This window comes from Vipera berus (assembly GCF_964194415.1).
Source record: "Vipera berus genome assembly, chromosome: 1".
Lineage (NCBI taxonomy): Eukaryota > Metazoa > Chordata > Lepidosauria > Squamata > Viperidae > Vipera > Vipera berus.
The window spans coordinates 31956940-31969105 of NC_138202.1; the positions used below are offsets into that span (position 1 = coordinate 31956940).

The following is a 12166-nucleotide window of genomic DNA, read 5'->3' on the forward strand; positions in this document are numbered from 1 at the left end:
TGTAACAAAGCACTTTTATGCTGGTCTACGACTGTAATAAAGGTTGTTGTTTTGTTTTGTTTTTTTTAAAAAAAGCACTTTTATTTTAGTGATTTTTAATTGAATTTCTCTCACTGCTTTCACTGCTTTTTTATTTCTCCATCACCTGCTGTTTAAGGCAGCTTACAAAATGTGACAAAAAGGTAGGTTTAAAGGGATTAAAAGTAGTATGGGATCCATGGGGGTGGAAGGGGAAAATCAGGAAAGTCAAAAGGGCGGCTATGGCTGCACGATCAGAATCTCACTCTTTTTTTACATGTAGGAAGGGGAAAGGTTTTAATCATGTAGTAGCAACTACCCTCTTAACTGTTTTGGCAGTACCTGGTCTTCCCTGAATAAGAAGAATGAAGGGATGGATGCCGAAGATGCTATGTGCACTGGCTTACCCCTTTTGTGCAGCCATCCCTCCTTCACTATTGCGACTTCATTCATAATGGCAGAATTTCAGCTGTGTTGGTTGCCAAAAGTTCCACCACTTTGCTGCAGGTAAAAGGATTCAACTCCTCCTCCTCTACTTCTTTTCTTCAGCTACACCTATCGAAAAGAGAAGAAATAGCACACCATCAATCTCGTGTAAACAAAAACGCAGGTAAAAATACAAATATATGATGATTAACTTTGCTTGAAACACACGCAAAACAGAGCAAAACACACAACTGGAAGAAAATGAAACTTGCAGCAAAGGCAGTGTGACACTGAATATTTCAGGATCCCACATATTCATGGAGTCAGCAAATATGGAAATGATTTCAATAGTTAAGATGCTACATCAACTGAAGAGAAATAAATCAATCTCAATAAGATCCTGAACTATGGAGAATTGTTGAAATGCAGATTTCCTCAGTGCTACATTTTTAACTGAAGACCAGTCTTTATATTTTAGTTTACTTGTTATCACTCACTATTCAGCTCCTTTGGCACTTTAGATGTTGACTCTTATCTCACACTGAAAACTGCCAAGTCTGAGAGCTTTCTACATCATAACCCAAGTCACCTATGCATCCTAGCATTATTTTGTTTTACTTTGCAAAATAAAAACAGGGCCCGTATGATGCCCAGCCGTATGATGCAGATATTTGCTCCACCCTTGAATTCACACAGATTTTTGAAAACTTGCAAATAAATATTGGTGATTCTGTGAAACATGAAACAAAGATAAGATTCATAACTTGGTCCAAGAGGTTTCTTTGCTGGCTGTTCAATGCAACATGGGAGCCCAGCCGCTATAGTTTATAAATCATGGTGTATAGCTTATAATTGTGTGAACCTAGCCAACCGGATCTGTTTATCTGGGTAAGAGAAATTTACATGTTTGTTGCTGTTGCTCTCATACTCCCCATTTCTTGCTTTGGATACTGAAAACTTAATTTACCAGACTTTGATATAACAGACTTCGCATGCAACAGACTCTGTTTTGTAAAGAGAATGATTGCCTCCGCCAGTTTTCTGGTTGGAGAAAAAGCCGCTCTTCTAGCCTTCAGAATAATCATTCCTAAGGCTAGGAAGGCTCTTTTATGTCTAAAAATCTAACGAATGTGATTGTACTGAAGGCTAGAAAGACTCTTTCATCAGATGCGGAAAAAGGCAAACGTAAGTGGATCAGGCATGGTGGAGCGTAGAGGGCCTGTGTCTCCTGTCCCATGACAGGCTTCCGCACACCAGTGAGTCTGTAACCCCTGAGACACCCCCAAGTGATTGCTTAATGGTCACAACTGGGAGAGCTGGGATTGTAGTTGCTGAGCAAAAAAGTCATATGGGTGTCTTGCTTAATGACCAAGATTCAGGTCACAATTGTGATTGTAAGTCGAGAACTATCTGTATTATGGAAGGTTGGGACTGTTTTCAAAACTCTAACTCAGTTTTGTTAAGAGTTTTATTTTCCCATTTTGTATCTAGGTGGTTGAGGTTGGCAGGGGATAATTAACTGACAATCACAGTATAATAAGACAGCAGAGGGAAGATTTAAAAACAAGGCCTTCACAACGCCAAATGAAGTAGGCTGCATTCAGTTCAAATTACAGTTTCAGGTTATTAAGCTAAGACATGTACAAGCCTTATGTGTACAAATATAGCCCTGTCCTTCCTTCTTTACTGCTCAGTGTTTTACAATAAATTCTGGAAGTCTTCAGAGTTATGGGAAATCAGACACTGGGTTTAAAATAAGTTTCAGCCTTAAACCCATTTCAGACTATGGTTTGGTGTGACAGTTTGTTCTTAAGTTCAAATACAACAGGACTATGATTAAATAAAAACCTTCAGAACCAATAAACATGAACCTAAGTGCACCTGCCAGTCTTCTTGTCCCAGGAGAAAGTTTTGATATCAAATAAGAAGTTGGCATATTTCAAAACACACCATCAATCTTTGCTATCAACCTTACGGGCTCTGCAGACATTGGTAAAAAACAAAAATGATGCATGGCTGCAACCTAATGCTTCATAAATAAAGAAAACTACTTGCTCAGAAAGCATTTTATCTTAGGATGATAATAGAGAACATCCTGGAGCAATGATGAGGAAAACTGAAAAAGCAGTATGCTTAATATATGGATAGTCCTCAATATATTTATTTATTTTATTTATTTAATTAGATTTGTATACCGCCCTTTCCCGAAGGACTCAGGGCGGTTTACAGGGTAATTAATACAAGAAATACAAAAGTTAAAAACGATTTAAAAAATTACAACAGTCCCTGAAAAAGTAAAAGCCCCCAATTAAAATTAAAATTAAAATTCTCAGCCTGGGTCAGAGAGCTCGAAGATGTCTTCAGGTCCCAGCGGAATGAACGGAGGTCGGGGGCAGTCCTCAGCTCCACGGGCAGCTTGTTCCAGAGGGCAGGCGCACCCACTGAGAAGGCTCTCCCCCTGGGTGTTACCCGCCGGCAATCTTTTACCGGCGGCACCCTGAGAAGACTGGTTACTTATCATTCCAAATTACACAGACCTCCCCAGAGGTCCATAGGATCCTCTTTTGAAGCCACATCCCCATCCCCATGGTCACATGATCACATTTTGGATGTTAAGCAATTGACCCGCCTTTATGGACATTTTCAGTGCCTCACAGTCACATGACTGTGATTTGGGAAACAGTCCCTTTTTGCTGGTTTCCAATGCTTAGTTCCAGTTGTCAAAAAAAAAATCGACCACTGGAGAAAATTGATTCACTTAATGACCACGGCGTTTACTTAATGACCATGGCATTCACTTAACTGTAGCAAAAATGTCTTAAAAAACAGGTCTGGTTACAGGATGCCATGAGTTTAGAGTCATAATCCTGAGCTCAATTACAATCGTCAAGTCGAAGACTACTGGTAAGTTAGTGAGACCCACTGATAAAAGCTCTAACATCAACTCAGTTTAAAATATCATATATTGATTATAACTTCTACGATCACAACAGGTACTACAACAAATCCTCAATTAATGACAGTAATTGGGACTAGAATGTCCATCACTAAGCAATGTGGTTGAAAACTATGATATCACATGACCACATTGCTTAGTGGTGTCAATCTCAGCAGTCTCCACTCTCATTGTTAAGCAAAGATCACCTCATGTCTTCTTAGCAGCTTCCAACAAGCAAAGATAACAGAGAAGCTGGCAGGAAGTTGGGGAGGGTCGCAAACAGGCCAGTGACCAAATAAGTGACTGCTTTGGTCCAGCACAAGGACTGTCAAGTGGAGGTGGCTGTTGTTGGGTGTGGGAGGGGACAAAAGTGGCTGCTGACTGCACTGTAGGGTCAGGGCAGCCAGGCCAGGGGTGGGGACTAAAGGGTATTGAAGACATCCTGTGCTCCACTGCCCCAAATTCACCATCTTTTCCATCCTGCTGACCAAGTGTGCCCAACTGGCCCTTTGTAAGGCAGGTGCTGGCCATGTAAAACTTTCTCCCTGAGGCCTTGGATGACTTGGAGAAGGCCAGGAAGAAAGCCTTGTGAAGGGCCAGGCCAGACATGCTTCATCAATAGTGGGAGGAAGAAGATGGCAAAAATCAGCTGTGAGCAGTTGTGCTGATGGAGTGCAGGGTGACAGGATGAGAGAATGCAGAAACGGCCCCAAAGGCAAGAGATATGGGGAAATAGGCAGTGGGAGAAGTTATGAAGAACCTCCTAGGATCATAAATGAGGGCAAGATGCCAAGTGCCCAAATTTTGAGCACAAGACCACCAGGGCACTGCAACGGGCATGATTTCAAGGACTGGGCATTAGTGCCATTCATTCAATGCCATCCTAACTTTGAACAGTCACTGAATGAATGGTGTTTAAGTGAGAACTACTCGTACAATAATGAAGTTGAAACCAGCCTAGGAAAAAGCTGCTGACTCCTAACTCACTATACTGAAAATTTCAACAAGAAAGCTTCTTTCTTTTGGAAGTAATAGTTAATAAAGAAACATTAATATGGGCAGTTCTACTGTAATAAAAAGCTGCTATCTACTGAGTTCAAAAGCAGCAGTTCAGAGAAAGCCATATCTTTTCCTGGCATTTATTATGAAAAGCATTCAGAACAAAACAAAAACTTAGCACCTTAGCAACGAACTTCTCACTAGTTATTTTTCCTTTAAGGAAATGTCTTATCTGCTGCTTGTTAGCAAAACTGAATGTAAATCTATGCAAATTCACCAAGGAAGTGAAACAAAACTCTTATTATCAAGAGGGAAAAACCTCACTTTCAAGCACAGCATTGTAGCTGAAGCTGAAGCATCTTTCATATCCTTAGTTTTAGCATTTTCCCACTCAAGTGTTTATACTAAAGTTGCCTTGCACTGACTCACACAGTAGTTCTCAATTGATGACTGCAGTATCAGGCCTTATAGGTTGTGCTCAGTTTATGACCACAATGGAGCTCAGAATTTTGGCTGTTAAGTCGTTGCAGTTATAAGTGGATGCACCACATCACTGGACTTGCTTTTACAACAGTCATAAAGTGAATCATGTAGTTGTTAACGAAAATCAAACGGTAATTAAACAAATTCATTCTTTCAAATGGGCAATTGTTCTCAGAAAACAAGTAAAAAATGTCACAAATTATAGTGATGGGATTGCAGGAGAACATTAACCAGTTGTAAATGCAAACTGTACCACTAAATGCCCTAACACTGCTTTTCCAACAATTCCAAGATGCAAAATAATGCAAAAATATGGTTGCTCACCTTGTCTCCAAATAAACACCCACCCACTATCTAAGCTTCACATCTCCAATCAGTAAGGCTGGCCTATTATACAAGGGTAGTATACATTAAGTACAATGCAAGAAACTTGGGAGAGGTGAATCATGTTAAGAGAACAACCTTGCAAATAAGCCTTGTTGGAAACCTGATTAACCTGGTAAATAGCTAGTAAAGGTAAAGGTTTCCTTTGTCCAGTTGTGTCTGACTCTAGGGGGCAGTGCTCATGCTCCCTTCTCCCTCAGTCGAGGAAGCCAGAGTTATCTAAAGACATTTCCTTTCTCCTGTGACCAATATGTCCATACACCAAAGGCACTTAGAATGCTGTTAAGTTCCCACCAAAGTGGTACCTATTTATCTACTTGCATTTGCATGCTTTCAAATTGCTAGGTGGGCAGGAGCTGGGGCAAGTAACAGGAGCTCACCCTGGTTCCATGGCACTCAAACCCAGGCTGTCAGCTTTCCAGCTGACAAGCTCAGTGTCTTTAACCACTGAGCCATTACATCACCTATAAATAGCTAGTAAAACAATACAAATTGCTACTAAGTAAGATGAGGAAGGAATGACACCAAGGTCTCTATCTAAACTCCAGTTCATCTATGGCTAGAAGTGATTCACTAAAAAGCCACATCAAAAGGAGGGTGGATTCGCTTGATAAGCCAGAAGCAATTTGGGGTCTACCTGCAGCTTCTTAGCAGTCCCAGCTTTCATCTCTAAAGGCACTATGATGGTCCTCAGTTAAAAAGTGGTCCTGAATGAATGGTAATTATGATTGGTCCATGAGGTTCCGGTCATCACAGTGCCCCCCGCAGTCACAAAACTTGGCAACCAACCTGGATTTCCAACCAACATGGTCACATGATAGCAATTTGCAACCTTCTCTGCTGGCTTCCCACAAGCAAAGCCAATGGGGAAGCCGGCAGGAAGTTGGAAGTCTCAGTCATGTAAGGTCCTCACTTAACGACTCATGATGGTTCATTTAATAAAGGTAACCGGAGATTGCCAGGACTGCTGTCACTAAGTGACATGGTCACATGACATCATAATTTACAACTGCTTCACTTAGTGATGGAAATTCCAGTCTCGATTACTATTGTTAACGAGGACTATCTGTTCAATGCCAGAAATTTAGTGGGACTTTTTGTTTTTTGTTTTTCTACAGCTAAGATCAATGTGCTACATGTACAAAGTCAATAATTTCCTGTACTTACCAGACATATCTGCCCAAGCTTCTCACAATCTAATAATTAAGAAATGACTTTTGATTTATTGATTTTTCAACATTAAAAATTCCATGAATGTTAAGTCTCATTTTCTATTTCTGTGTTCAAGTGTCAGTATCAGAATTCACATGACAGTGCAAAGCCAATATTATATGCAGGTTTGCAAAGATGCTATGGAACTCAGTGGCATTTAGGTCTGAACAGATGTGCAATGGATTGCATCACTCATCTTCCCCATTCTACAAAGTTTAACTCCACAGAGGAGAGAAAACAAGTTCTGAATACCTTTGCTCTAAATTAAATAACATGCAGGGGTCAAAACAGTTCACATTCAGGAAGGAACAGAGTCAGAGCAACAATGTTATAGAAGCAACATAACTTAGCGATCAACAATGATTTATTCTGAATAGGCTATAATGGAGCATGTTTGTTAATATGCAACTATGTAAAACTTAGGTTTGCTCCAGAAAGCACACAACATGTTTCCCAAATGGCCTAAATTACTAGATGTTTTCATCCCAGCCATCATATATTAAAAATAAAGACAACAGTTTTCTTAGATGACTGATGGTACAAATTATAAAAAATAAACCAATAAATAAAATGGGATGCAAATGGCTTTATTTGGAAAATAATTCGCAGAACTGTGGTGAACAGGGGTCATTCAAGGTGACCATATCTTGTTTTCTTAGCTACTGGCCACGTGACAGAGCAGTAAAAGTAAATCAAAGTACAAAGATGTGAAACTTCTGTGAAAGCTTATACAGTTCCAGAAATACGCCACCTTGTAGATTGATAAAAGTACAATAAACATTCACCAGCATTTTTGACTTAATGAAGTTACTTTACATATTTATTTATGCATTCACTGTAATATTTAAGTCAGTCATTCCCAAAATATAATTCTGATGAGGAAATACATATTATCAGAATCCTGTTAGATCAAGGTGTTTGTGTTGTAAACTGGGGATGTAAATGTCTTAGTTGGTAGAATCCATCCATCCATACCCTGCAAGACGTATTCAGTGATACATTGGGGACAGATGTAGTTTTTTTTAAAAAGCCTCCAGATAGTGCTGTGAAAAAGTATTCATGCCTATTTGGATTTTCTGAATTTTTAAATACGACTGCCACTTTAAGTAATCAGAGCTCCATGTGGTATAATAATAATAATAATAATAATAATAATAATAATAATAATAATAATAATAATAATAATAATAATAATAATAATAATAATAATAATAATATAATGATGATGATGATGATGGAAGGGACCTTGGAGATCATCTAGTCCAACCCTCTGCTCAGGCAGGAAACCCTATGCTATTTCAGACAAATGGCTATCCAGTCTCTTCTTAAAAACTTCCAGTGTTGGAGCATTCACTGCTTCTGGAGGCAGGTTGTTCCGCTGGTTAATTGTTCTGTCAGGAAGTTTCTCCTTAGTTCTAGGTTGTTTCTCTCCTTGATTAGTTTCCATCCATTGCTTCTTGTCCTGCCTTCAGGTGCTTTGGAGAATAGCTTGACTCCCTCTTCTTTCTGGCAGCCCCTGAGATATTGGAACACTACAATCATGTCTACCCTCATCCTTCTCTTCATTAAACTAAACATATCCAATTCCAGCAACCGTTCGTTATATGTTTTAGCCTCCAGTCCCCTAATCATCTTCTCCCCCTCTTCTCTGTACTCTTTCTAGAGTCTCGACATCTTTTTTACATTGTGGTGACCTAAACTGGATGCAGTATTCCAAGCGTGGCCTTACCAAGACATTATACAGTGGTATTAATACTTCACATGATCTTGATTCTATCCCTCTGTTAATGTAGCCTAGCACTGTGTTGGTTTTTTTGACACAGTCCCTCTCACAGTTACTACTACTGAGCAAGGTACAACCTATACTATACCTGTACATTTGGTTTTTCTTGCCTAAATGTAGAACCTTACTTTTTTCACCACTGAATTTCATTTTATTAGATAGCGCCCAGTGTTCAAGTCTGTCCAGATCTTCCTGTATCTTAAGCCTGTCTTCTGGAGTGTTGGCTATTCCTGCCAGCTTGGTGTCATCTGCAAATTTGATGAATTCCCCATCTATCCCCTCATCCAAATCATTGATGAAGATGTTGAAGAGCACTGGGCCCAGAACAAAGCCCTGGGGCACCCCACTACACACTTCCCTCCATGTAGATGCAGTTCCATTGAGGACCACACGCTGAGTACGGCCTGTCAGCCAGCTACGAATCCATCTGGTGGTGATGCTATCTAACCCACATTTTTCTATCTTATCAAGTAGTAGGTTGTGATCTACTTTATCAAATGCCTTACTGAAGTCCAAGTAAATTATATCCACAGCATTCCTCTGGTCCACTAATTTTGTCACTTGGTCAAAGAATGCAATAAGATTTGTCTGGCATGATCTGTTTTTGTCAAATCCATGTTGGCTTTTAGTAATGATTTTGTTTACATCTAGGTGTTCGCTTGCTCCTGGGGAGGAAAGTCATGGCAAATCTAGACAACACACTAAAAAGCAGAGACATCACCCTGTCAACAAAAGTGCGTATAGTCAAGGCTATGGTCTTCCCAGTTGCAATGTATGGCAGTGAAAGTTGCACCATAAGAAAGGCTGAGCGCCAAAGAATTGAGGCCTTTGAACTATGGTGCTGGAGAAGACTCCTGCGAGTCCTTTGGACCGCAAGGCGATAAAACCGGTCAGTCCTAGAGGAGATCAATCCTGACTGCTCTTTAGAAGGCCAGATCCTGAAGCTAAAACTCAAGTACTTTGGCCACCTAATGAGAAGGAAGGACTCACTGGAGAAGAGCCTAATGCTGGGAAAGATCGAGGGCAATAGAAGAAGGGGACGACAGAGAATGAGGTGGCTGGATGGAGTCACTGAAGCAGTAGGCGTGAGCTTAAATGGACTCCAGAAGATGGTAGAGGACAGGAAGGCCTGGAGGAATGTTGTCCATAGGGTCGCGATGGGTCGGACACGACTTCGCAGCTAACAACAACAAGGTGTTCGCTGATTTGTTGTTTGATTATCTTTTCCAGAATCTTCCCAGGTGTTGAGGTCAGGCTGATAGGTCTGTAATTTCCTGGATCCATTTTTTTCCTTTTTTGAAGATGGGAACTACGGTACTTCAGCTCTTTTCCAGTCCTCTGGTAGTTCCCCAGTTCTCCAGGATCTTTGAAAAATATAGTTCAGTGGTTCTGAGATCACATCTGCCAGTTCCTTGAGAACCTTGGGGTGTAATCCATCTGGTCCTGGTGATTTGAACTCATCTAGGCTGAGCAGGTGCTCACTTACCATTTTTTTGTCTATCTTAACTTGTGTTTCTATTTTGTTTTTTATTTTGTGTTTCTATTTTGTTTTTTATAGGTTGGACTGTTTTTTTCCCTTTGTATAAAGACAGATGCAAAAACCGAGTTAAATAGTTCTGCTTTCTTCCTGTTGCTTGTCACCTTCTTGCCACTTTCCCCCACTAATGGACCAATCATTTCCTTAACTTTTTCTTGTTTTTTACATGTTGAAAGCAGCTTTTTTGTTATTTTTTACTTTTGTCGCAAACCTTACTTCATTTTGAGCCTTAGCTTTCCTCACTACATCTTTGCAGGCTTGGGCTATTTGTTGATATTCTGCCTTAGTTAGGTGCCCCTCTTTCCACTTTTTATACTTGTCCTTTTTATCTTTCAATTTATCAGAGTTCTTTATGCAGCCCTGCTGGTTTCTTTTGAGAGCTGTTATTTTTTTCTTTGTTGGTATTGTGCTAGACTGGGCTTTTATTATCTCACTTTTCAAACTTTCCCAAGCTTTTTGAGTTGTTTTCCACTTGAGGATTATCATCCATGGAATTCTCATCCCAAGTCCTCTTTAAGTTTATTGAAATCAGACTGTGTTCTATTGCTTGTGCTTCCATAATGTTGAATTCCAATACTGCATGATCACTTCCCCCCAAGGTTCCTGTGTCTTCAATACCTTCTATCATTTCATCTCTGTTAGTGAGAATTAGATCCAATATGGCTAATCCCCTAGTTCCCTTCTCTACTTTTTGGGAGGCAAAGTTGTCTACTAGGTTTGTTAGGAATATGTTTGATCTTCCACTTGTCTCCAAGTTGATGTCAGGGTAATTAAAGTCCCCCATTACTATTGTGATATGCTTCCTACATACCTTAATTAGCTGACTAATAAAAAGTTCATCTATTTCCTCTGTTTGGTTGGGTGGCCTATAATATACACCTATGGCAATGTTATTTTTACCTCTTTTATATTGACCCAAATGCATTCAAGACAGTTTTCATCATTGTTGTGCTCTATTTCTGTAGAGATGTAGTTATTTGTTATAGAGAGAGCAACTCCACCTCCTCTTTTATGGTCTGTTTCTTTTAAATAATTTAAATCCTGTAGCTGTGTGTTCCATTTGTGGGTTTCATCCCACCATGTTTCCGTAATGGCAACAATATCATATCTGCCCTTATTAACCTGAATTTCTAGTTCACCCTGTTTACTGTTTATACTCTGTGTATAGACATTTGAGTCCTTTATGACTGACTTTACTTTCTACATAACCTGTGTGGTGCCTGAGTTCCCCTATTTTCTTACCACCTGTTTGGTTAGTGCACTTTGTGTGGCACTTGCTATTAAAAGCTTGATTTTGCTTGACAGCAAGGTTGATATTCTTGTCCACACACACATCTATGTTACATGCATTGATAGCCCTATAATTTTTAGATTGCTGGGGACAGGGATGTTCTGTATCAATTAACTCACTGTCCCAGTTGTTTAGTTTAAATATTCCTCCAGAAAATCTGTGAATTTATTTAACCTATATGCAGAGGACATCATGAGAAAGGCAGGGCTAGATGAATCAAAAGTTGGAATTAAGATTGCCGGGAGAAATATCAACAACCTAAGATATGCAGATGACACCACTCTAATGGCAGAAAGTGAAGAGAAACTAAAGAGCCTCTTGATGTGGGTGAAGAAGGAAAGCGCAAAACTTGGCTTGAAACTCAACATTAAGAAAACCCAAGATCATGGCATCTGGCCCTCTCAATTCCTGGCAAATAGATGGGGAAGAAATGGAGGTAGTGACAGATTTTATTTTCCAGGGCTCCAAGATCACTGCAGATGGAGATTGCAGCCGAGAAATTAAAAGACACTTGCTCCTGGGGACGAAAGCTATGGCAAATCTAGATAGCATACGAAAAAGCAGAGACATCACCCTGCCAACAAAAGTGTGTATAGTCAAGGCTATGGTTTTCCCAGTTGCAATGTATGGCTGCAAAATATGGACCATAAGAAAGGCTGAGCACCAAAGAATTGAGGCCTATGAACTACTGTGCTGGAGAAGACTCCTGCGAGTCCCTTGGACTGCAAGGTGATCAAACCGGTCAGTCCTAGAGGAGATCAACCCTGACTGCTCTTTAAAAGGCCAGATCCTGAAGTTGAAACTCAAATACTTTGGCCACCTAATGAGAAGGAAGGACTCACTGGAGAAGAGCCTAATGCTGGGAAAGATTGAGGGCAAGAGAAGAAGGGGACGACAGAGAATGAGATGGCTGGATAGTTACTGAAGCAGTAGGCGTGAGCTTAAATGGACTCCAGAAGATGGTAGAGGACAGGAAGGCCTGTAGGAACGTTGTCCATGGGGGTCGCGAGGGGTCGGACATGACTTTGCAACTAACAACAACAACATATACTGGGATCCACAGGCCAGGCAGCAAACTGTGCACTCTGGGCCACA

The 12166-nt window shown here is 40.3% G+C and overlaps 1 protein-coding gene across 1 annotated transcript in view; it reads right to left on the reverse strand.

Moving 5' to 3' along the window:
- AKT1 (AKT serine/threonine kinase 1) overlaps positions 1 to 12166 on the reverse strand; it is a 118327-nt gene that overhangs the window by 83322 nt on the left and 22839 nt on the right. The window contains exon 2 of the mRNA XM_081313090.1: positions 426 to 573. Coding sequence (XP_081169216.1) covers positions 426 to 471 — 46 coding nt within the window. The 5' untranslated portion in view covers positions 472 to 573. The remainder of the gene's footprint in view (positions 1 to 425; positions 574 to 12166) is intronic.